This window comes from Xenopus laevis, chromosome 2S, assembly GCF_017654675.1.
Source record: "Xenopus laevis strain J_2021 chromosome 2S, Xenopus_laevis_v10.1, whole genome shotgun sequence".
In the NCBI taxonomy this organism is placed as follows: domain Eukaryota; kingdom Metazoa; phylum Chordata; class Amphibia; order Anura; family Pipidae; genus Xenopus; species Xenopus laevis.
Window position 1 is genome coordinate 111,852,011 of NC_054374.1, and position 25,782 is coordinate 111,877,792.

Sequence of the window (25,782 nt, forward strand, 5' to 3'; positions counted from 1 at the left end):
ATCTGTTTGAAATTTAGGTTAAAGAGATACTGTTTTTTCTATCAGTTAATAGTGCTGCTCCAGCAGACTTCAGCATTGAAATCAGTTTTTTAAAAGTGCAAACATTTTTTCATGTCATGGGGTAGACATATTGTCAGTTTCCCAGGTTCCCTCAGGTCATGAGACTTGTGCTCTGATAAACTCTTTACCGCTACACTGCAAGTTGGAGTGATAGCAACCCCCCCCCAAGCACCCTATCACAATGGATAGCTAACCAGATAGCAGTCTGCTTTTTCCTGCATGGGTGCTATTCTCATGTCTACCACTAGGGCTGGGAGGGGCTAGGGAGCACGACTTAGGTTGTGGTAAAATACAATCGAAAGAGGGGAAACAATAGCTGTCTCAAAGTAGTTACATCTTGAAGTGCTGGCTAATTTCCAATGCTCAGAATCAAGCACTGCGCTGAAATGGCTGCTTCCACACCAATATTACAGCCAATGTTCTCTCTGTTTTTTTCTTTGACGTGTGCACATAATATTTCTTTTGTGTGTACTTTTTAGAATTGTGTGCACAATTAAAAAAAACTGGTGTGCTCACATAACAATTGTGTTTTCACATAAAATTCTTTGTGCACACCGCAATGTATTGTGTGTGCTGGCCTTAAAATTAGTGTGCACGAGAGCATAGCGCCTTAGAGGGAACATTAATTACAGCTAAAGAAATACATTTGTTGGTTCAAGAATAAAAAAATTAAATGGTAGAGTGAATTATTTGCAATGTAAACAGTGCACTTTAGAAATAAAAAGTAAACCATAAAAATCATGACAGAATCCCTTTAATGTGAATAGTGCTTCCTTTTAATTTTCCTTAAAGGAACAGTTCAGTGTAAAAATAAAAACTGTGTAAAATAGGCTGTGCAAAATAAAAAATGTTTTTAATATAATTAGTTGGCCAAAACTGTAATCTATAAAGTCTGGAGTGCCTGGATGTCTTAACATAATAACCAGAACACTACTTCTTTGCAGCTCTTTAACTCTGAGTTAGTCAGCTACTTTAAGGGGGGCCACAGGGGGCATAACTGTTCAGTGACTTTGCACTTAATCCCTAGCATACAGGTCAGATTCAAAAGCAAACAGTTATGGTCCATGTGCCCCCCCCCCCCCACAAGTCACTGATTGGTTACTGCTTGGTAAGGGGAAACCAATTGAGCTGCAAAGCAGGAATTAAAGGACAAGGAAAGGCAAAAAAATAAAATCCACATTTTACGTTCTTTAATGAAAAAGAAACCTATATACAATATACTTAAAAAATGTGTACCGTTTTTATAAGAAACCTGACTGTATGCAGTGAAATTCTCCCTTCATTTACTGCTGTGGATAGGAATTGTCAGATGGCCCCTAACTGCTGAGCAGGGAAACAATCATACTTATGAACAGCAGGGGGAGCCCCTGCCTTACTTACCAGCCATGCAGAATCCAAGCAGCTTTGTTTATGACGATCCCTAAGCAGCCCAGACCACACTGAGCATGTGCAGGGTCAGGGTCAGGCAAAGATGTTTAACAAAGTTACAAGATGACAGCCCCCTGTGGCCAACTTTGAAAGCATAAATCATTTGTTTGATTAGGCTTTGTGGTGCAGTAAGTTCATGATTATGTTGATATAGTATACAAAATACAGCATTTCTAGCCATATTCTATTTTAGACTTTCCTTGTCCTTCTGGCTATTATGTTAGACATCCAGTCACTCCATCCTTTATAGATTAGATTACATTTTTGGCTAAATAATTATATTGAAAACATTTTTTGTTTTGCACAACCTCTTTCCAGCAAAAGACTTCTACATTCAGATACCTTCTGCACTGTGCTCCCTCTGTCACTGCACTGTTATGTTACTGTGGAGACTCAAAGCAACATCCCTGCGGACGTCACATTATGATGACAGTTTTAGCAGAACCCCCAGCCACAGGATATCTGGTTCTTGTCCTACAGTCACTATTTTGAAGTATAACATAAAATATATTAGATTGTGTTTATTTCCGCATGGCGTAATATTCGTTATATATTGTCTTTTTATTAATACATCCAGAATGTGACTAACCTTAGAAATAAAAAAATATATACAAAATAATTTTATATAACTACTAGTACTTTACTTCTCATGATGCTGTATCATTTTCAGGCATTATTCACCCAAGGCCATGGCCCTCCTGTTTCCATCATTAAATCATGTTCTTTTCATTTGTATTTACTTGTAGTTTATTATGAGTAAAGGTTTGCCACACCTATGAATAGAACTACCTCATAAAATTTAATGTTCTTTTCTGTCCTTTCTATGTAAGTAACCAGGCTGCTAATGCTTTGGACTGGTCTTCACAGTCGTCATGAATTTATTGGGGACCAAACAATTAGTCATTTATTTTTTGCCCAATGTTGTGGTTGGATAGGAATGGCCCGTAGTTTTAACACTGAACTGAGAAATGGTCAAGAGACCAGTGATTAGTCATGATGCTATGTCTGGACCCCAAACTGTATATGTAGTAATAACTTTATCGAATTATGTATCTGGACTTGTATAGGCTTTTGGTGCTCTTCTTAATGAGCGTTATTGAGTCAATCACCACACATTTATGTTAAATGGTGGGTAGTGATGTCGTCAGTTAAAATTTGGTACATAGTGGTGTTATTAACGCATTAATGTTTGTTTTCCAATTCAGTTGATATTAGATAGTAAACCACATTTCTCAGCAACTGTGGAATATTAGCAACTATTGTATCAAGTATAACAGCTGCCTTTAATAAAATTCCAGGATTATGTTCAGCAGGGATAAAGATAAAATGTATCAATTTATGTATCAAATTATAACAGTTCAGAGTCTGACCTCCTTCTAAGAGTTACTGCAGACAGGCATGCATAGGGGAAAAAATGTAACTTTAAACGGGTTGCTCACCAAATACTTTTTTTCATTTTGCTATCTGGTTTCTAGGGTCTTACCATAGCAACCCGGCAGTAGTTTAAATGAAAGACTGGAATATGAATAGGAGAGGGCCTGACTAAAAAAATAAGCAATAGAAAGTAATGGATATATCCCGATATGTTTGTGTGCACATATATATCTCCATGTAATGGGCATGGCGTGCATGTGTAGGTGTGTATATATTATATGCCTGCAAGGTAATATGCATGCACATTGTCAAACTTATTTATAGAAGGACTAAAATCAAGATGAACAATTAACATTAATTGTTACAAATGTAAATCTAATCTGTAATAAAGATTTCTGGAAGAATCACAATGTGACACATACACCAACAGGTTGTCAATAACAGATTTTCTTAGTGGAGGAAAATCGTTCTCCATTCTCTCACAGAAGCGAAGAAGAATGCAGGAAATTGCTTGTGTCAATCTTTCGTTCCCCTGTGACTTGGTTTCAGAAAACCATTTCCATAGCAGGCACACATGCTATAGCCCTTTTAAACATGTTGCCATAGCGACAGAAATTATAGTCCCCCCACTTCCTTTTCATTCGGCTTTTCACCTTATGTGAAATTCTATAATGAAGTATTAAACATCATACAGTAAATTTAAGTCAGGGGTAAAAAGCATTTGCGACTACTGGCGCAGTGCTTTCTGGGAAAGAGCCTGCTGCTTTAAGATTCTCTATGACTGTCAGCAGTAGTAGCCTCATCTGTGTCTGTTACATTCCTTATAAGCACATCGCAAATGTGGTCCTGGCTATGTGCATGCTGTTGTTACTTGTTTCCTCTTCATTGTATGCAGGGTTATACGTTTCTTTATCATTTCTGAATTGCAGCTTCCCCCCCCCCTCATTTTCACTCCTCCTTTCTGTTTAATGGGCTTAGTCAGTGTTTCAGAGATCTTTAATATGTGTAATGTAAGAATCACCAGAAGAGGGAGGCAGATGGAGATTGCCAGCAAATGGAGCCAGGACTGTTAAAAATGTCCATTCTAACACACCGGGAATGGGTTGCACTACTAGCGTGATCCTTTTTAAAGGTATTTGTACTGCACTGGAAAGGAATTGTGCTTATATCTACAAACAGCAAGGAGAGAATAATGCCTTGGAATGTGCAGCACATAGCTTATCAAGAGAAGATTCTGGATTTACAGTTTCTCTTCTGGTAAATGCATTATCATTTTACTTAATGTGGCATTTTTTAGTGTTTAAAAAAATGTTAGTTACCCTTGTATACATAGATTAGCTTAGTTTTTATATCCATGTTTTTTTCTTTTCAGTCTTTTCATCTTTGTTATGCACAGCAATAGCACCTAATTGACAGGAACTGCTTTTTTTTCTCAATTTTAAAGCAGAATTCATTTGTGTATGTCTGTCTTTTTATTTATTTTATGTGGTGAAAGTTTAACATAACGAGATTGATTAACTGCCGAACATACTCTGTGTTCCAAACCCAGAAGACCAGGGTGGAAAAACCACCCCATCTTTTGCTGTTGTATGGCAAATATTTAATTATGTGCTTTTATTTCATTCAGTTCAATACAATAGCATTGTCCACATCAGAAGACAATGTGTGTGCCTGTGAAATGATTCATTGTGCATGTGGGTTGTTAGGAAAATGTTGCTGTAAATTTATTAAGCTGTCATGCTTGTTGCCTGCATGTATTTGTTCTACTACTGCATTTATTTATACCAAAAAGTCACAAAATAGATTTATGCTTTGTAAATTTATACATTTGAAAAAACTATTTTTTCTTACCCTAAAATGATCAATTTCAGCAGTCAAATGTTACGTGATGGTATATGCAGTGTTAATCACTGCTTAACCGATGTCCATATACCCCAAGAATTTTATTCAGGAAGCCCTGAATAGAGGTGGGATTTTGGTAAATTGGTAAAAATGCATGACAATACACTAGATTCCGCACTGGCACTAAATTATCCAAAACTCTGGCAAGTAACATATGAATATTTACATACAGATGCAATGATTCTGCCCTAATTTGGTTCATTTTGGTGTTTGCGATGACTCCCATGCGTAATGGGGTCCTGCAGCCAAAAAATAAATTGTAATGGTTTTAAAGTTGTCTGTGAATGTAATTCCTAATGAAAGCAGTGTTTATCCCATACGGTTTGACTATTAAAAAATGTTATAGAAGTCGGTTATTTTTCAGGTCTGGTAATCAGTCGGACAGATACAATTTTCAAATTGTATATCTTAAAGCTATGCATAAAAAGAAAAAAAAAACATTTTTGTGAAGGGAACCCCTTTAAGTTTAAGGTTTTGACTGAGAACAGGCAGCAAGCCACGGATATCATCACCCATACCCTCCACCACACTCTACCTGCTCAGGTTTTGGTGAATGTTCAGGGCTGATATAGAATTCAGTAGAGGTATGTGTCTAGCATCCTCCCACTGTTGTGCCCTAGGCTTTTGCCAACCCTTAGATCTTCTCTTTGCAGCTTTAACTATACTATACTAAAATAAATAAATATATATATATATATATATATATATATATATATATATATATATATATATATATATATATATATATATATATATATATATATATATATATATATTGTTGTTGTTACCCATAGCTACCGTCAGTGATTAGAAACTGGTAGACTGATTTTACCTTGCCAGTTACATAGTTACATAGTTAAATTGGGTTGAAAAAAGACAAAGTCCATCAAGTTCAACCCCTCCAAATGAAAACCCATCATCCATACACACGCCCCTCCCTACTTTTAATTAAAATTCTATATACCCATACCTATACTAACTATAGAGTTTAGTATCACAATAGCCTTGGATATTATGTCTGTCCAAAAAATCATCCAAGCCATTCTTAAAGGCATTAACTGAATCAGCCATCACAACATCACCCGGCAGTGCATTCCACAACCTCACTGTCCTGACTGTGAAGAACCCTCTACGTTGCTTCAAATGAAAGTTCTTTTCTTCTAGTCTAAAGGGGTGGCCTCTGGTACGGTGATCCACTTTATGGGTAAAAAGGTCCCCTGCCATTTGTCTATAATGTCCTCTAATGTACTTGTAAAGTGTAATCATGTCCCCTCGCAAGCGCCTTTTTTCCAGAGAAAACAACCCCAACCTTGACAGTCTACCCTCATAATTTAAGTCTTCCGTCCCTCTAACCAATTTAGTTGCACGTCTCTGCACTCTCTCCAGCTCATTTATATCCCTCTTAAGGACTGGAGTCCAAAACTGAACTGCATACTCCAGATGAGGCCTCACCAAGGACCTATAAAGAGGCATAATTATGTTTTCATCCCTTGAGTTAATGCCCTTTTTTATGCAAGACAGAACTTTATTTGCTTTAGTAGTCACAGAATGACACTGCCCAGAATTAGACAACGTGTTATCTACAAAGACCCCTAGATCCTTTTCATTTAAGGAAACTCCCAACACACTGCCATTTAGTGTATAACTTGCATTTATATTATTTTTGCCAAAGTGCATAACCTTGCATTTATCAACGTTGAACCTCATTTTCCAGTTTGCTGCCCAGTTTTCCAGTTTAGACAGATCACTTTGCAAAGTGGCAGCATCCTGCATGGAACCTATAGTTCTGCACAATTTAGTATCATCTGCAAAAATAGAAACAGTACTTTCAATGCCCACCTCCAGGTCATTAATAAACAAGTTGAAAAGCAAGGGACCTAGTACAGAGCCCTGCGGTACTCCACTAACAACACTGGTCCAATTAGAAAATGTTCCATTTACCACCACTCTTTGTAGTCTATCTTTTAGCCAGTTCTCTATCCAGGTACAAATACTATGTTCCAGGCCAACATTCCTTAATTTAACCAGTAACCTTTTGTGTGGCACTGTATCAAATGCTTTAGCAAAGTCTAAGTAAATCACATCCACTGCCATCCCAGAATCGAGGTCTCTACTTACATTCTCGTAAAAAGAAATTAAGTTAGTCTGGCAAGATCTATTACGCATAAAACCATGCTGGCACAAACTCATAGTATTATGATTTGCTATGAAGTCCAGTATCTTATCCTTTATTAACCCTTCGAAAAGCTTTCCTAATACTGACGTCAGACTAACTGGCCTATAGTTTTGAGGCTGAGAACGGGATCCTTTTTTGAATAGAGGCACCACATTAGCAATTCGCCAGTCTCTCGGCACAATGCCAGATCTCAATGAATCCTGAAAAATTAAGTAAAGAGGTTTGGCAATCACAGAGCTAAGCTCGCTAATTACCCTGGGATGAATACCATCTGGCCCTGGACCTTTGTTAATCTTAACATGTTCAAGTCTCTTTTGAATTTCTTCATGTGTGAACCATGCATCATTAGTTGTATTACTAGAATTGGGAGTGTTAAGAAGGAAACCTTCACTTACTGGTTCTTCATTTGTGTACACAGATGAAAAATACGAGTTCAGAATCTGCGCTTTTATTTTGTTTTCATCAACCAGCTGACCCCCCTCTGATAGTAAGGGTCCCACCCCTTCCTGCTTCATTTTTTTACTATTGACATATTTAAAAAATAATTTTGGATTTTTTTTACTGCTTGCTGCAATATCCTTTTCTATAGCAATTTTAGCTTGCCTTATAGCTTCTTTGCATGATTTATTGGCCTCCTTGTACCTTATAAATGTTTCGGCTGTACCAGCTAACTTGAAAGCCTTAAAAGCACGTCTTTTCTTACCCACCTCAACACCAACGCTTCTATTGAACCAAAAAGGTTTTGCTTTGCAACGACGTTCCTTGCTTACAAGTGGAATATACTGACAAGTATATTTATTAAGCAGCATTTTAAAGACTTCCCATTTTTGTTCTGTGTTTAACCCTGTGAAAAGCATTTCCCACTTAATATGTTGCAGAGATGCCCTTATACTGTCAAAGTTTGCACGTCTGAAATTTAGTGTTTTAGTTACTCCCTTATAGAATTGCTTCTGCAACAGAATCTCAAAGGAGACCATGTTATGATCACTATTCCCTAAATGCTCACCCACACAAATGTTAGAGATGAGTTCAGTATTGTTAGTTATTACAAGGTCCAAAAGAGAGTTATTCCTAGTAGGTTCTTGAACGAGCTGGAATAAAAAGTTGTCATTCAGCATATTTACAAACCTACTAGCTTTTTCTGTCTTAGCAACCCCATTACCCCAGTCAATGTCTGGATAATTGAAGTCACCCATAGCAACAACTTGACCCAGCTGTGAAGCCGCTTGTATCTGCAAGAGTAGCTCGGCTTCATACTCGACACTTATACGAGGTGGTTTATAGCATACACCAATGATAATTCTTTTTGATACCTTTTGCCCAGTCGAAATCTCTACCCAGAGTGATTCTACACCCTCACCAGTGCCAGCTATTTTTATTTCTTTAGCGCATGGCTTTAATTCAGGCTTTACATACAAACACACTCCTCCACCCTTTTTAATCCCTCTATCCCTCCTAAAAAGGGTGTAACCATTTAAATTCACAATCCAGTCACATGTTTCATCCCACCAGGTCTCAATGATACCAATTATATCATAATTTTTAGAGCATGCAATTAATTCTAGGTCTCCCATTTTACCTGACAAACTCCGTGCATTTGCCAGCATACAGCGGAGGTTATTACTTTTACTTTTGAAATGTGCATTACTTGGTAAAGAATTATACGTTAAGTTAGTATTATTCTGTTTTCCTTGTAACAGAGGGACCTCCTTAGCTGGTAAACTTTATGCCCCCCTCACTCCTCCCCCATGACCCCTTACTAACCCCACTGCCCCGTCTACACTAGCTTCCCCATAATCCTTTCTCTCACCCACCCCCCCCTTGCCTAGTTTAAACACTCCTCCAACCTCTTAGCCATTCTTTCCCCTAGCACCGCGGACCCCCTTCCATTGAGGTGCAAACCGTCACGGCTGTATAAGTTGTACCCCAACGAAAAGTCAGCCCAGTGCTCTATGAACCCAAACCCTTCCTTCCTGCACCAAGACTTTAGCCACGCATTAAGCTCCCTAAGCTCCCGCTGTTTTCCTAAACTTGCACGTGGCACAGGCAAAATTTCAGAAAAGATTACATTGGAAGACCTTTCCTTGATCTTAGAGCCTAGATCCCTGAAATCATTCTTTAAGGTCTTCCATCTACCATTTATTTTGTCATTAGTACCGATATGCACTAAGACAGCTGGGTCGTGCCCAGCCCCACCCAATAATTTGTCTATCCGATCAACCACATGCCGAACCCTGGCACCAGGTAGACAGCAAACTGTTCGGTTGTAGCGATCCGGACGACAAATTACCCTATCCACTTTCCTAATAATTGAGTCCCCTACAACCACAATCTGCTTAGGCCTGACTCTACTCTCCCCCCACCACTACTAGAGAAACTGGTCTCCCGGCTGTTAGAGAGATCAGCCCCATCTAGAATTGCCAATCCAGAGTTAAATACTCCCATCATCTTCACACAATCTGGCAAATTTGTTGCGATGTATAATCTCCGGATCAGCCTCCATTTTCCTTTTGCCCACCTTAGATTTTCTAACTGTCACCCAGCTAGCTGCCTCAACATCCTGCTGCTGTTCTGTTCCCCCCAAACTATCTGACCCCGCTAGGTCCTGCTCAGTGAGCAAAAGACTCCTTTCAAGATTGTCAATCGACCGCAGTGTTGCAATTTGTTGCTCTAGTGCTCTAACTTGAGCCTCCAAAGTGGCAATTTGCTCACAACCACCACAGAGGTAAGCATTTTGGATCTCTTGTTCCAAATCTGCATACATATGGCAGACTGTGCACTGAGTCAGACCTTCAATCTTGCTAGCACTCATTATCCCAGTTACAGATCAAAACAGGAAAAAATATAAATAAATATATAAAATAAAAATGAGGGTTTAGAACAAAACTTTTGACCTAGTTTGAACCTCCTTTAGTTTTCAACTCCGGTGTTTGTAACTCCACTTACAGAACCCCCACTTAACGAGCAAACACTTAAAAGAAGCTAACACTAGAGCAAGCTCCACTGGAGTGCCAGGGGTTCTATTTATAAAGTCTGTTCAGGTGCAACTAATCAAACCCCACCCCCTCAAACGGAGGGAAAACTGCAAAGTAAAGCAGGTTGATTACTTTGCTTTTATATCTCTGTTAATAAATGAGCTTCAATGTGCTATGCAGTTGTGTTAATGGGCAGATGAGGTTGTAACTATAATAGCAGATATCATGTTATCTGAATGTAGCAGGGCTCACAAGCATTAACTATAAGGGCTTTTTCACAGGGGCGTTTTATTCCCTATTCCCCTGAGATGGATCTCCACAGCATTTCACAGCAGGGGAATGATGTACTCACTGAGGTACATTCCTGAGTGCCCAATGCCAGTGGAACTCATCAAGTTGTGTTCCAGTTTTAATTGGCACTTGCATTCACTTCAATGAGTGCAGTGTGGTCCTGCATTTACTAAACATTAGCTTTTCTAAGAGATTATACATGGGTGTTATAATGTATTTATATTGAAACGTAGGCTCAATGGATTATGTTTTGCATTATTACATTCGTTTTTGTTAACACGTCTTTTTGTGAGGTTTACATGCATTTCTCAATTTTTACAAAATTTACAATAAAATGCAAATTTAAAAAGTGTGCTAACACAAATTTGACTTTACCACTGTCAAACTGGTGGTGGTGCTCAATAATTACATACGGTATATTTTGTAGGGGAAAGAATGTTATTATTTGGCTAGATTTTAATAAGTCAATGTTAATTGTTATTGTTGTCCAGTTGAATGTCATGCAAAATTTCCACCTTGTATGTTTAATTTGTAACTTTGCTAAACGAAAGAAAACATCTAAATTATATTAAATAAATTAAATTAAATGAAAAAAAAATACTAAAATACTTCAGCAGAGGGTGTGGCACCTGAGATCATTTAAATTTCATGGGACTTAGTCATGTATGGGCAGACTCTATCGCACAATAATTTGCAATAATCTTGACTACAAGAAGAGACCTGCATGATATGGGGGCATACTTGGAAGAACCTGCAATGATAAAGACCTGCTGAACTTGTGGATTTTAATAGGCTTGAAATTCAAGCAGTTGTGTATTCTTTTCGGCTATATGATTATGCAGATTTCTGGTGGAATAGTGGCTAAGGTGTTGTTGGCCTAAAAAAGGCAGTTACAGTTACAACTGTAGATGAAAGAACTTACCTTACCTTGGCAGTGAAGATTGTGCATTTATTATTGATTATAGTAAGTATTCATCATACAGATAAAATTTGAATACTGACTGATAAAGGGTCCTGCTCATAATAGCTCACAATCTAATAGTTATGTGCATTGAGGTTATAATTAATTGTAATTAAAGGTGCATAGTTTGCTACAGTTTTGTAGGTAGCATTTAATGGTAACATGTTTAAAAGCAAACATTTAAAAGACATCTCGGTGACTTTTATTACATAGGAGAGAATGTCACAATGCTTCTAATAAAGTCAGACTCACAAAATTCGCTGTCATCTATTATAAACATATCGATTGTGGTGTGTTGAAAATAATCTCACATACAACATAGAGGTGACCTGGTATATTGTAGCTGACACAATGCAAGTATGTAGATGTATTAAAATAAAAAGTATTGTTAGGAACAGATCTAATGCCTTTCAAACTGGTGGCTTTGAAAAAACTCTAAGCTGTTCGATTTTTTTGCTGTCTGTTATTAACATTCTCCTCATAGTCATGAAAGTATTTAGGATTATAAATTAAAGACATGCACAGCATCTCACTTAAAACATTTATTTGTGCAATTCAAACAAACTACAATTCACATAAGCCTTCCATGGCATTTCAACATCACACACCACAATGCAGTGTCTCCCCCCAGTCTGCCTACCTTATGTACAGCCACTCCCTTGTGCTTCTCATGAAGTGCCCAATACAAAAAGTTTTTACATGTGTATAGTATACATGTCTGTATGCCCCTATAACCTTGCAGTTTTCATATTACTGTTGTTTCATGTCAGTATTGTAGGCTATGTGATTAAAAATGTCTGTTCCTATTTGGAGTTCACATGAGTACATAATTAGTTATCATTCTGATATCATTTGGAAACCACTACAAAGAGTATTGGCCTTTAATTTAATGCAGTGATCATAAATATTTTGTTTGTGCTAACACCACTATTTATTGTATGGGTTACAACATAAATGAAAGGTCCAAATTTGATTGCAGTTCAGAGAGGGGAGCAAGAACCTTAGATTTGCTCATACTGTACTGTTACTCATACTGTTGCTCATACTGGTTATTTTGTCACAGTAACTACACGGCATTTACAACCTCTGAGTTTCAACTGTCACTTCTCTGGATAGTTACATTACACTATTGTGATCGGATTATTAGAAGTGTTTATATGCAGAGAACTTCTCGTACCAGTCAGTTGAACTGAAGAAGCTGCTCGGATGAGTAGTGAAACGTCTCCAGTGATTACTCGGCAAGTCCATTTGCTCTAGATTTACTTTCACTAGATATACCAAGACCCAAATTAAAGGAGTTGTTCACCTTCGAGATAACTTTTAGTATGATGTAGAGAGTGATATTCTGAACAATATACAAATTGTTTTCATTTTTTATTATTTGTGGTTTTGAGGTTTTTAGACCAGACTTGGGTAGTTATTCTCTACACACTAGGCATATAACATTTTAATAAAAATTAAAATGTGTTATTAGCTTCTAATTTATTAAAAGGATGGTTCAACTTCAAACAACTAGTTGTTTTCAGTTAGATCACCAGAAAAAACTACTTTTTCCAATGACTTCTATGTGTAAGTGTAAATTGTAATTTTTCACCTTCTGAAGCAGATCTGGGAGGGGGGGTCGTTGACCCTGTAAACGGTTCTCAACTGTCCCCGCTGAGCAGAATCCCTGAGTTTCATTACATACAGCTGTTAGATAGTTAGATACAATAGTTGCTAATACTCCAAAGATGTTGATGAGAAATGTATCAACCCAATGTTGCAAAATTGTAACAGTTTAGAGTCTGCACCTGAATTACTGAGCTGCCAGACTGAAACACCAGAGACACGAACATTCAATTTTAAACTTAAATTGTGGAAAAACATAAAAAAGAAATAATGGAAAGTAATTGAAATAAGTCTTTATTAAAGTCTTTTAGTATTTTTATCTAAAAGCAACTGGATTGAAAAAAGTGTTTGGAAGGTGAACAACCCCTTTAAGCTCACTTGATCCTGCAGTTGACTTGGCCACTATTCATTTACACTGTGCAATTTTTTTAATGCACATTATTATTATTTGATTTTTATCAAAAAAAACCTATGCACATTGATGTCTTTTGCACAATTAATACAGTCTTTGTACTTCCTGATGAGAGTATATTCCGTTGGAATTATTGTATACACCCACCAAGGGAGATAGAATTGAAAGAAGCTGCAATCAAGTTTTTCATTGATTGCACTGATTCACTTTCTTGTTTTTGTATGACAAATTGTTACCTGGGTAGGGCTATTGTTCCTTTATGTTGCTGTGGTGTGCCCAAGTGCTAAGGTTAACTGAGTGTCTGGGGCACAGAGGTGGCAGTTGCTCTGCAAGAGAAATACCTGAGCTGGTATACTTGTTAAAGAGGAGGGTAGGAGGTAAGCAAGTGGAAAAATGTCATCCTACCAGTGACTTCATATTTCTTTCTTCTTCAACAATCCCTGCTTGATGACATTTATTTTAGGACACTTGGTGAGTATCCTTGTGAAATACCTTTAACAGCCACCACTGGGTAGGGCTATTTAGTGTGTTTTTTTGTTATGACAAGAATTTAATCTACAAGAAGTCAGTTGATAAAGCACACTTGCCCACACTCAAGGTTGGGAACAGTGCCTCACAAGGAAACTTCAGGCGACTTTGGAAAACCGAATCAATGCTTATACCATCCCGCCGGTGATTCATATTCTTGTCGTTGGGAAGGCATTAGTCATTAAGCATTAGTCACCCACAGTAGCAAAGATTTATCACAGGTGACTAAATCGCCTTGTGTTCCACCATCCTAACCTTGCTGCTAAGTCTAATTTTCCACCCCCCATGACTCTGGTCACTCACTACCCTTGATAATGCTACTCTTTCAGAAATGCACCAGCCCCAGGGTACTGTTCATTGAGTCTTCCTCACAGGTTTTCCCTTCGCAACTTCTAGTATGGGGTATGCGCAGTACAGAAATTCCTTGGATAAAACTCTGTACTGCGCATGTACTAACATTAACCCGATGGGTCACCTGGAAGACAAGGAGAAGCTAGCAGTCTGGCTCTCCATTAACAGTTCCCAGGGCTGGTGCAGTGGATTTGGTACATCCTCTATTTGTGATTCAAAAAATTAAGAAAAACAAAGAGAGAGAGAGTGTGTGTTGTACATTGTCTGTGCAATTCTCTTTAACTCTCTTCAACTCTGCAAGCAATAATATGCATTGTGTAGTTTTCTGCAGGCCACTTTAAGAGAGGTGTGTTCATCATAGCAGGAATGCTATCAGCTCAAGAAATGACTGCAGCTCTGCTTGTGGGGAAAACGCTATACATACAAAAGTAAACTGTCCTAGCTGTTGACTTTTAGAAGGGTGTGTGCTGCTATAGACAGTCTAACAGATCCACAAGCCAGTGATGCTTAATGTTACTTATACCAGGGGGATTTACCAGAAGACCTTTAGCTGGTGATCAGTAGATCTCAAGAAACTCAACAAACAGCTTGTCTAAATCACCGTCCTATTTCATGCTTTTCATTCAGATATTTATAAGGTTAAGGTCACAAAATAAATAGATGTTTGTTAAATATAGCATTATACATTTTCCCATTAATCAGTGTTTAAGTAATATTTCCCATGGAACAGAATGCTAACAATGGTTTATGGATGTAAATCATAATGGGACAACATCACTTAAAGATATACACTGTAGTATTTGTGGGAGTGGCATCTGGTAATAAGCGATTAATTGAAAGTACAGCCACAAATTTCAGTGTGTCATATTTGGAAGTAGAATAGTGGAATAGTGCTTGCCTCGGGAGAGGTATTCTCATCGGAGAGCTGTTATTGGTACTTTTTTGTCAGTGTCTGTGAGCAATGGGTTTCTCTTTAAAGGAGAACTAAAGCCTAACTAAAGAAGTAGGCTAAAAATGCTGTACATTATGTTTTGGGCTTCTGTACCTGCCCAAGGCAACCACAGCACTTTAGCAGTAAAGATCTATGTCTCCAAAGATGCCCCAGTAGCTCCCCATATTCTTTTCTGCTGATTCACTGAACGTGCTCTGTGCTGCTGTCACTTACTGAGCTTAGGGACCCACTCACAATATACAGTACACATAGGGGCCCATTTACTAAGATTCAAAGTGAATTTTCAAATTCAAAAACTTCGAATTTCGAGGTAATTTTTGGGTACTTCGACCATCGAATAGGCCAAAATTCAATTTGAATCGAAAAAACTTCGAATATTCGACCATTCGAAAATCAAAGTACTGTCTCTTTAAAAAACTTCGACTTCGACACCTTAAAGGGATCCTGTCATCGGAAAACATGTTTTTTTCAAAACGCATCAGTTAATGGTGCTACTCCAGCAGAATTCTGCACAGATTTTTATATTCAATTTTGAAATGTGACATGGGGCTAGACATTTTGTCAATTTCCCAGCTGCCCCTGGTCATGTGACTTGTGCCTGCACTTTAGGAGAGAAATGCTTTCTGGCAGGCTGCTGTTTTTCCTTCTCAATGTAACTGAATGTGTCTCAGTGAGACATGGGTTTTTACTATTGAGTGTTGTTCTTAGATCTACCAGGCAGCTGTTATCTTGTGTTAGGGAGCTGTTATCTGGTTACCTTCCCATTGTTCTTTTGTTCGGCTGCTGGGGGCGAAAAGGGAGGGGGGTGATATCACTTCAACTTGCAGTACAGCAGTAAAGAGTTATTGAAGTTTATCAGAGCACTAGTCACATGACTTGAGGCAGCTGGGAGATTGAGAATATGTCTAGCCCCATGTCAGATTTCAAAATTGAATATAAAAAAATATGTTTCCTCTTTTGAGAAATGGATTTCAGTGCAGAATTCTGCTGGATCAGCACTATTAACTGATTTTTTTCCCCATGACAGTATGCCTTTAAAGCTGAAAAATTGCTATGTTAGCCTATGGGGACCTCCTAGAACCTATAGCCAGTATTTGGCAAAATTTTTAGAAGTCAAAGTTTTCTTTGGAAAATCGGTCGCTAGATTAAATCATTGAATCAAACTATTCTTTCTATAAAAAACTATATTTCTACATTTGATCGAACGTTTTGAATTGGATCGAACGGCTAAAATTAATCCAACAAAAACTTAGACTAGCGAATTTCTACAATTCGATGGTCGAATTTCGAAGTTTTGCCACTTCGAAATTCGACCCTTAGTAAATGTGCCCCATAGAATATAAATGTCACAATATAAGGCTGATTTGTAATTAATCCAGATAATTACTACATGGCAGCACAGAAACCAGTACAACTAGCATCAGAATGTTCATTCAGTTTATTTCTGCCTTTATAAAATGATGACTCTGCCACTTAAAATGTTATTGCATTGTGGGTTTCCTTGTCCCAGTGGCTATGAAGGAAAAAAGCTGTGTCTTTGTTTATTGTTTTAACTGCTTGGCTCGTATATATCTACACAACGCTCAGCAAATTTCCCATAAAAATGATGTTAATCAACATCTGCTGCTTCTAAACAGAGACCCCGTGCACCATGCACTGCACAGCACTTGTGGTTTGTTTTTGTTGTGACATGTAAAATAGATCCTCCTATTCCAGCCCGGACATTATTCCAACCCCCTTCAGAGGCCGGTTCACAACTGCACTGTACTCTGCTCAAGGAAATCCTCTGGCACTTTATACTTTATACCTTTTTTTTTTCTCTTTTGTGGATTGGGAGACTGGGAGAGGCACTCCCCACTGAAATGTCAGCCCTTGTTGGCCTCTGAACATTCGTGTTGTAGAGAGGGGAAAAATGCAAAGCAAGACGGGTACTGGCAAAAGCATCAAGAGGGAACTTTTTATACGATCACCCCAGCAGTACAAGGATGCTACAGAGGCTGAAGTGGAAGCAGAATCCCCGCTGCCTGAGAGGGTAAGGGTGAAGTCTGTGCACTAGTTTAGCTGAATGGGTGCAATATCACAAATAACTCTTTGGGTCACTGTATTCAGTGCCTGATATAACATTCTCTCCGTTACCAGATGTGTTCTTTACTGATTTTGTTGTCAGATATGTGTAACAGTTGTTAGGGCATGTAAAGCGTTGTAGTTCAGCAGCATCTGCAGGGTGCCAGGTCACTCATTCTTCAGTTACATCTTTTTGTTTATTCATCTATTTATTCTGAGGCATTTGTTTATATATCCCCAGGCTTTTTTGTGATAGTAACAAAACTGGATAGATACATGTAGATTAAACTGTTCCTGAAATGCTGCTGCATATTTGCTTACTAATTACAGTTGTTTTAATAGCAAGTGCCGGGTTCAATTACATTAACCATAGGTGGGGATATTTGATTTCTAAGGACTAAACCTCTGAAATGTCTTAAAGGGATACTGTCATGATAAAAATGTTTTTTTCAAATCACATCAGTTAATAGTGCTGCTCCAGTGCTGCACTGAAATCTGTTTCTAAAAAGAGCAAACAGATTTTTTTATATTTAATTTTGAAATCTGAAATGGGGCTAGACATATTGTCAGTTTTCCAGCTGCCCCCAGTCATGTGACTTATGCTCTGATAAACTTCAGTCACTCTTAACTGCTGTACTGCAAGTTGGAGTGATATCACTCCCTTCCCTAACCCCCCCCCCCAGAAACCTTACAACAGAACAATGGGTTGGTAACCAGATAGCAGCTGCCTAACACAAGATAACAGCTGCCTGGTAGATATAAGAACAGTGCTCAATAGTAAAATCCAGGTCCCACTGCAACACACTCAGTTACAATAAGTAGGACAAACAGCCTGTCAGAAAGCAGTTCCATTCTAAAGTGCTGGCTCTTTTTGAAAGCACATGACCAGGCAAAATGACCTGAGATGGCTGCCTACACACCAATATTACAACTAAAAAAATACACTTGCTGGTTCAGGAATGACATTTTATATTGTAGAATGAATTATTTGCAGTGTAAAGATCATGACAGAATACCTTTAAGTTGTCATATATGCCATTACTTTAATCTGTTTGTTATTTAATGCAAGTTACTTGCTGCCTTTTTGATGCAAATATTAATGCAGAAGAGTGTTTATATGTCAGCTGTTGTAGAACTACAACTCCCATTGACATTTGTTAAATGCTTGCTGTTCAGCAACAGCTGTTGATGTAGTAAACCATAAAGATCCTTGTAATAAACCTTCATTGTATCATTTAGTGGTGCACTCTGTGTCATGAACATTTGTGCAAAGTGCTGCTGTATGAGATCAGAAAGCTTTGTCTGAAAGGCAAGTGTTGACACGTATGTTGTGAAAGTTACTTTTCTATTATCTGCAGGTCAGCATAAAATAAACATGTATGTTTTGCATAGTGAGCTTCAAAGGCTCTGGATAGATTAATTCCTTTACTTTTATCTTGAATGGTTATATTGTTGCCAGAAGTTCTGAACACTGATGATAGAATAAGACATGCTTACTTCTGCTGGAAAATTAGTACGTAATATTGTGGGACGTATTGTCTATTTTTGATGCGGGGAGGAAGAAGAAATTACTGAAACGCTAGTCACTATTTGTGCTTGCATGGAGGAATGCATTTCCTTTGTGACTGATTTTATTTTCTTTCTGGGAAACAGCAGCAGCCCTTGACTTGTTTCATAGTAGGGATATTAGATATAACAAACCAAATATAGATCCCACAACGAAGCAAAAAAATAGTTTAAAGAATGTAAAATATAAAGAGAATCATTTATCAAAGATATTAAAACAAAAAACCATGGACATCAGAGTATTATGCGTGCCACTGGCATTTATAGGAAGAGAAATTTACAGGAATTTCATTTTTTAGGGACACTAGATATCCATCAAAGAACAAAGCTGGCGTTCCACAAGACAAAACAAGATCATTAACTCTTAGGCCTATGACATATTTTGGTATAGTATAGGGGGAATGGTGACAGGTGATTAAGGGGAATTTTACCACTGTGGCTTTCCTCAAGAACACCACAACAATCATATTGCACATAGATAAAAAAAAGCTTTGAGGCAAATTTAAGCTTTGAGCTTTGTTATGATATCTTTATATTACAAGTTATTTTGTATTTTTAGCAATTATGAAGATGCTGCTGTGTTTAAAGCTGGTCATACACTGTGCCCATAGTCCAGTGATTGGATTGTACTGCACTGGGCCACATCATTTATTTTTACCATGTATTCATAGATTCTGCCACTCAACCACAAAATCTATATCTGTGTCTGTGAGCTTCCAGTCAGAATCAGGACCAGTAATGCCTGTATAGTCTTCTTCAAAAATAATGTGGCCCTATGTTGCAGAATCTATGCATACATAGTGCAAAATATGCTTCTCTAGCTTTGTCATATTCCAATACATTGTGGTACTTCAGCTGGTCTGTCATGCTTATGTCATGCAATTTCATATTCCAATCCAACTGATTATTTCATCCCCAAAATACAATACAAGACGTTGAGTTGTTCATAGGGGAAAGCCTTCCTTCCTTCCTTTCTTTCTATTACTCTCTCCACCCCAGGCCTTTCCTTTCTTCTGCACCATTGTCCCTATCTCTGAAAATGATTTTTCCCATCTACTCTGACAGTTTTTAAGGTACCATCTGTGCTAGGTCTTCTTTACCTCTAGCATTCAATTCTTGTATATGGCTGTACCCCACGATAGTTCATTTCTTTCTGATTTATTTAACACACTAAAATGTACTAAAGGGAAAGGCAATGTGATGCAAAAGTGTTAGGCACCCCCTAGTTATTATATTGAATTTTCGGATCCGCTGACTGATGCTCCGGTTTTCTTTAAGCTGGCCATAGATGGAAAGATCCGATCATTTGAATCCTCGATTCGTACGATTTGTACGATCTGATATTTGCGTCTATGGCCAGCTTAAGGCTGAGGGCACACAAAGTATTGACTCCTTTAAAGTCAACCCATTTACATGCCCAGTAACAGCTCTTGTGAAGCAGTTCTCTTCTCAGCAACCAGCCTGCAGCATTCAACCTTTTCTCCTAACTTATAGATGACAAATGGTGGAATGATTTATGTTTAACTCAGCATGAATGGAGCATATTCTATTTATCCTGTTTTAGCTTTACAGTTCTTTATTTCATTATTTTACTTTTGTCCTCAGAGGAAGTATGGAAGGGTTGGATATTCAAATAAAATGTATCCCCACACCCTTGTTTTCACCTTCTGTGCACACAGACTATATCCAAATCTATTCCACATCTGTGTGAAACTAGTTTTCATGAGATTCATCCAAGTTTTTTTCTCTATAGCAAAGAAACAGGCACATTTCCCCCATTTGCTTTGCTTTTGGAGAGGTTTGATAAAACCCAGATCCCATGAATAAAGGGAACATTACTTAGCAGTTTCTGGGATTCTTATCAGAGCAACTGTGCTTATGTTTACATTGGCTTCACTTGCTTACAAAGCACCCAACCTTCATAGTGCTTTTAATGTTTTGGGTTTCTTCTTGAACGCTATACCATGTAAATGCTTTAACTTACCATGTCTAGTTTAATAGCTGAACTAGGAACATATAGTATATGTGCCATGTTAACTGGTTGGCTTGTTTATAGCAGAAGTGTTAAAACTGTAACTTGCCAGTTTAAACTGAAGCACAACTGTGAGTAATGTTGTGTACTGTTCTCTAGGGCCACTCCCTTTACAGTCTAATCACTTGTTTTCTCATGAAGAAAGTATATACACAAAGCCCAGACTCTTGGTTTTGAATTTTTTGATTCATTTCTAGCTTTTCCTATGATTTTCTAGCAAAGTACACCTGCTTGTTATAAGAATGGCCCAGGTCCATATGGTTTTCAGCTTGTTTTTTTCCCTATAATACATATTTGTTTGTGTGTGGTAGGGATTCTTGCATAGATATTTTGTGTAAATCTTAACTTAATTTTTTTTTTTTTTAAAGTTTATCGTCTTATCTGATCTGTGACAAGATTAATCCCTCTGTTCTCAGTAGGCCATGTGCTCCGCATCTCTGGCTTTTGTCCCCTGCATTGTACTTGGACATAATAAATTCTGAAAGGGGGTCACTGAATAGTAGAGTGATTACTCACCACATAAAGGAAGAGGCCCAGGTGCACCTCCCTGAGCACTCAGCACGGGGAACAGATACATCGAAAATACAATGGAGCAGGCACTCAAAATCAAGGCAATCTCCCACCAGGCAGTTGAAGCAAAGTAAAGAAGTTTGTTATGTCCACAGCCTTACATGTTTCGTGTTACAAACACTTAGTCATAGGCTATCTATACAGAGCTATACACAAAGTATTTAAACAAATGTGCACCAATCAGAAACACACATCAATGATCCAATCACCAGGCTCCAATCTCTATTAGCAACTTTAAAAGAATTGCAAAAGTTTAAGCTAGGGCTACACCCACTGCTCCCTGGGTGCCATATTGGTGCACCTTATCTAGATTTTAAAAAAAACAGCCATGTTTATACACCCAAATGTGGATAAAAAATATAACTATGCGAAAATATCAATACATACATAAATATCACAATGGTTACATGAACAATAAGTAGTAATTATACCCAGTGTTTATATAAAGGAAGTATAAATTGTACTTGGACATGTCCAGGGCGCCCTAGCTGTTGCTTGCGTCTTTATTGGCTTGGCTCAATATACAGTAAATAACATTAGAAATTTAAGGGCAGTTTTTATGGAGATCTCTTATGGCCTATGTGCCACTTGTCACCTACAAAAGCTTCATCACTAGTATTAACTCTGCCTTTACAAATACAAATACGTTATCCTGAATGTGTCTTTAGTGAATATTGCAGGGAATACATTCTGTAATGTATTTTTTACTAATATGGCAGTAAATGTGATCCTTTGTGACTGTGTGTGTCTAAATATATAATTTCAATAGTACAATTAGATTGTGGTCCATCTCCAAATATTTCCTAAATTTTGTTTCCCTAGCTGATATTTCACTGGTCTCATCTACACCCCTGCTTATACTACTAAATTATTTATGCTTAATTCCCTTTGTATTGTTGGGACACTGAAGTCTGAAACAGCTAGTGGAAATTTGTGGGATCTTTGTACCTCATGGGCTTTTTATTGTAAAGAAAACAGGATCTGTGTGTTTCCTTTTGATTGTTTCCTTTTGAGCCATCATTTCCATTGCTTTTATTTACATTGCTGTATCTTCCAGTGGATAGAACAGAAATCCTGCCAGGCTTTATGGAGTTCAGTTTGCACAGAAGTAAAATTATCCATGACACTGATATAGAAAAACATATCTAATAAAATAAACCTTGGTTTGTTGTCGCACAATGATCATTTAGACTGCCCATTTCTAGAAACCTTTGTATTTGTAATGGTAGGATTTTTGAGGCAGGTTATACAGTATATATATTCATATTCTAAGTCTCCATTGTACACAAAAGACCCATGACAACTTGTTTAGATAACACTTTTCAAGATGTCTGAGCATTGCAGAGCTCATTTCAAACTCAATGCAGTAAAAAAACAAGACTTTTGCCTCAGGTCTATGACACACAATGCATTTTCTGCAGCAAAGTAGTAAAATTGCTCTCTGGCTAAAGTTGGCAATCATATATGGACATGAAACATGATTTGGCCCCATTTGATGGAGATCTCACTTTTTTCTTTTAAAACACTGGGGGGCAAATTCACTAACCGGCGAAAGTTTGCCAGCGCTGGCTTCGCACACATCGCAACACTTCGCCAGGCGTAAATTCGCCTGGACAACGCTAATTCATGAAGATCCGAAATTGCGCGCAGGGTATTGAATGCTGACGAAATTACGCCAGCGATCATTCGTAAATCGGCAAAGTGCCAAAATGACGTAACGCTGGTGAATTTTCACCAGCGTTAGCCACTTCGCCCTTTAGTAAATTTCCCCCTGGGTTTTTTGCTTAGTAGTGATGGGTGAATCTGACTTTCGCGTCAAAGCAAAACATTCGCCAAATGCAGCGATGGTCTTTTGACAAATTATTTTCACTCATTGGAGTCTATGGGTGGAAACCTGACAAAAAATGTACTCATCGTTATTTCTTAGTTCTGCTATATGATATTCCTGGCCCAACTCTGGGTGCCCATATTTATCTGTTGAAGTCGACCTGTCATTTTTGTGTTTTAAAGATGTAATATCAAGGTGGCCTGGTTTTAAGAACATGAAGAAGATTTAATAAAGAGGGACATTTTGTGTATAGCTTGCAGTTCAAAAATCTAAAATAGTTGCCTTTGTATTGGATATACAAGGATTACTTCACAGACAATAGGAAAGGGGTTGTGATTTGAAGGATCTGATTCTGCATCTTTATAAATGAATGACAAGATGCAAAGCTTTTCTCACAACTACATATGCTAAATGAAATATTTTAATATTTGTTTGTGGTTTTAGAATGTTATTTTTAGTAGGTTAAAGGAGCCCCTTTATTTTGATCACTTTGAATGCACTACAGATAGGTTACAATTGCTGGTTTTATGATTGGTGTTTCATAATTATGTTGGCTATGAAATAGCCAACATACTGTTCTTCGAGTTCAGCTCGTTCTTCTTCTTATTATTATTGGCGAACCCCATTTTCTAAACGCTACTCCTCCTACAGTTTTAGGGGTGCAAGCGCCAAACTTTCCACACTTATTCCTCTTATAGCAAAGTACGTTGCTTGTGCTTTAATAAGCGATCCCACCCCGCCCCTGTGGCGACCCCCCGACGACCCCTTTTTTCCCATTGACTTTGACAGGGAAAAATTTCAAATCGCCGCCACTCGTACAGTTTTGAAGATACAGTCCCCAAACTCGGACCACATATTGTTGATGTCACCCCGAATAAAAATAAGTATTTTGGGGGGGCACCCCAAAGTGGGCGGAGCTACCAACGCCCAATGAAAATTTAGCAATTTTCTATACGCTACTCCTCCCAGAGGTTTAGGAGTACAATTATGATACTTTGCACACTTGTTCGGCTCATACCCGAATAGGTTGCTTGTGCTTTGTTAAGCGATCCCACCCTCCGTGCCCCTGTGGCGACCCCCCGACGACCCCATTTTTCCCCATAGACTTTCATTGGAAAACTTGAAACTTTTGCCACTTGTACAGCTTTGAAGTTACACTCACCAAACTTGGGTCATTTAGTCATGGGGTGAAGCTGAAAAATTCTGCCCCTGTGGCGACCCCCCGACGACCCCTTTTTTCCCATTGAGATTGACAGGGAAAAATTTCAAATCGCTGCCACTTGTACAGTTTTGAAGATACAGTCCCCAAACTCGGACCACATATAGTTGATGTCACCCCGAATAAAAATTGAGCAATTTTCTAAACGCTACTCCTCCCAGAGTTTTAGGAGTACAATTATGAAACTTTGCACACTTGTTCGACTCATACTCGAATAGGTTGCTTGTGCTTTGTTAAGCGATCCCAACCTCCGTGCCCCTGTGGCGACCCCCCGACGACCCCTTTTTTCCCCATAGACTTTCATTGGAAAACTTGAAACTTTTGCCACTTGTACAGCTTTGAAGTTACACTCACCAAACTTGGCTCATTTAGTCATGGGGTGAAACTGAAAAATTCTGTCCTATTTTGGGGACCCAAAAAAGTGGGCGGAGCCGCAAACAACCAATCAGATTTTCCCTATTGACTTCAATGAGAAAATGTAAACAGCTGTAATTATCACAGTATTAAAGCTAGAGCTCTCCCAAACTTGGCACCGTGGGTCACTGGGTGACTCGGCTAAAATTTACCTAAAGTGGGCGGAGTCTACAACAGCCAATCAAATTTCAGCCATTCAAATAAATAGGAAAATGTTAAACTGCTGCCGCTCTTAGACGGTTAATGGCAGGGTCCTCAAACTTGGCACAGTTGGTCACTGGGGGACTGGGATTAATATTAAGAAAAGTGGGTGGAGCCAAAACCAACCAATCAGATTTCTTTGATTGATTTTAATGAGAACAATTAAGAAGGCTGCCATTCTCTCAGTATTGATGTCAGGGACCTTGAATATCACAAATGTGGTCGCTGGGGGTTTCCACTTCAAGTTTAGAAAAAGTGGGCGGAGCCACCAACAACCAATCGAATTTCATTCATTGATTTTCAATAGAAAAAAATAAAAATGCTGCCATTTTTACACAATAAATGACAGCATTCCCAAACTTTGGAATGTTAGTCACTGAGTGACTGTGGTTCACAATTAGGAAAAAAAGGGGCGGGGCAACAACAGCCAATCAGATTTCAGCCATTGACCTTAATTAAAAATGATAAACTGCTGCTATTATCACGGTTTAAATGCTAGGTGTACCAAACTTGGCTCAATTACTCACTGGGTGACTGCGGTCAAAATTTAGGAAAAGTGGGTGGAGCCAAAAACGGCCAATCAGTTTTTACCTATTGACTTCAATGTAAAATTTTTGATTACTGCCGTTCTCACAGTTTTAAAACCAGAGGTCCCAAACTTAGCACTGACCATGACTAGGTAACTGGGGTTAAAATTCAGAAAACTGGGCGGAGCTTAAGACAGCCAATCAGATTTCTTTGATTTTAATGGGAACAATTAAGAAGGCTGCCATTCTCACAGTATTGATGTCAGGGACCTTGAATATCACAAATGTGGCCGCTGGGGGTTTCCACTTCAAGTTTAGAAAAAGTGGGCGGAGCCACCAACAA

At 38.3% G+C, this 25,782-nt stretch overlaps 1 protein-coding gene across 18 annotated transcripts in view; it reads left to right on the top strand.

The window, feature by feature from the left end:
• The window catches only part of LOC108709750 (dedicator of cytokinesis protein 9), a 161,326-nt gene that overhangs the window by 24,807 nt on the left and 110,737 nt on the right, over positions 1–25,782 (top strand). For 2 of the 18 annotated variants that reach the window (XM_041584272.1, XM_041584277.1), the window contains exon 1: positions 3,714–4,119. The exons of 3 other annotated variants lie outside the window; for them this stretch is intronic. In XM_041584272.1, the coding sequence (XP_041440206.1) occupies positions 3,961–4,119 (159 nt within the window). In that variant the 5' untranslated portion in view covers positions 3,714–3,960. Of the gene's footprint in view, positions 1–3,711; positions 4,120–16,778; positions 17,051–25,782 lie in introns of those variants that run through there. 13 more of the 18 variants (XM_041584273.1, XM_041584278.1, XM_041584264.1 and 10 more) reach the window with 10 other exon arrangements.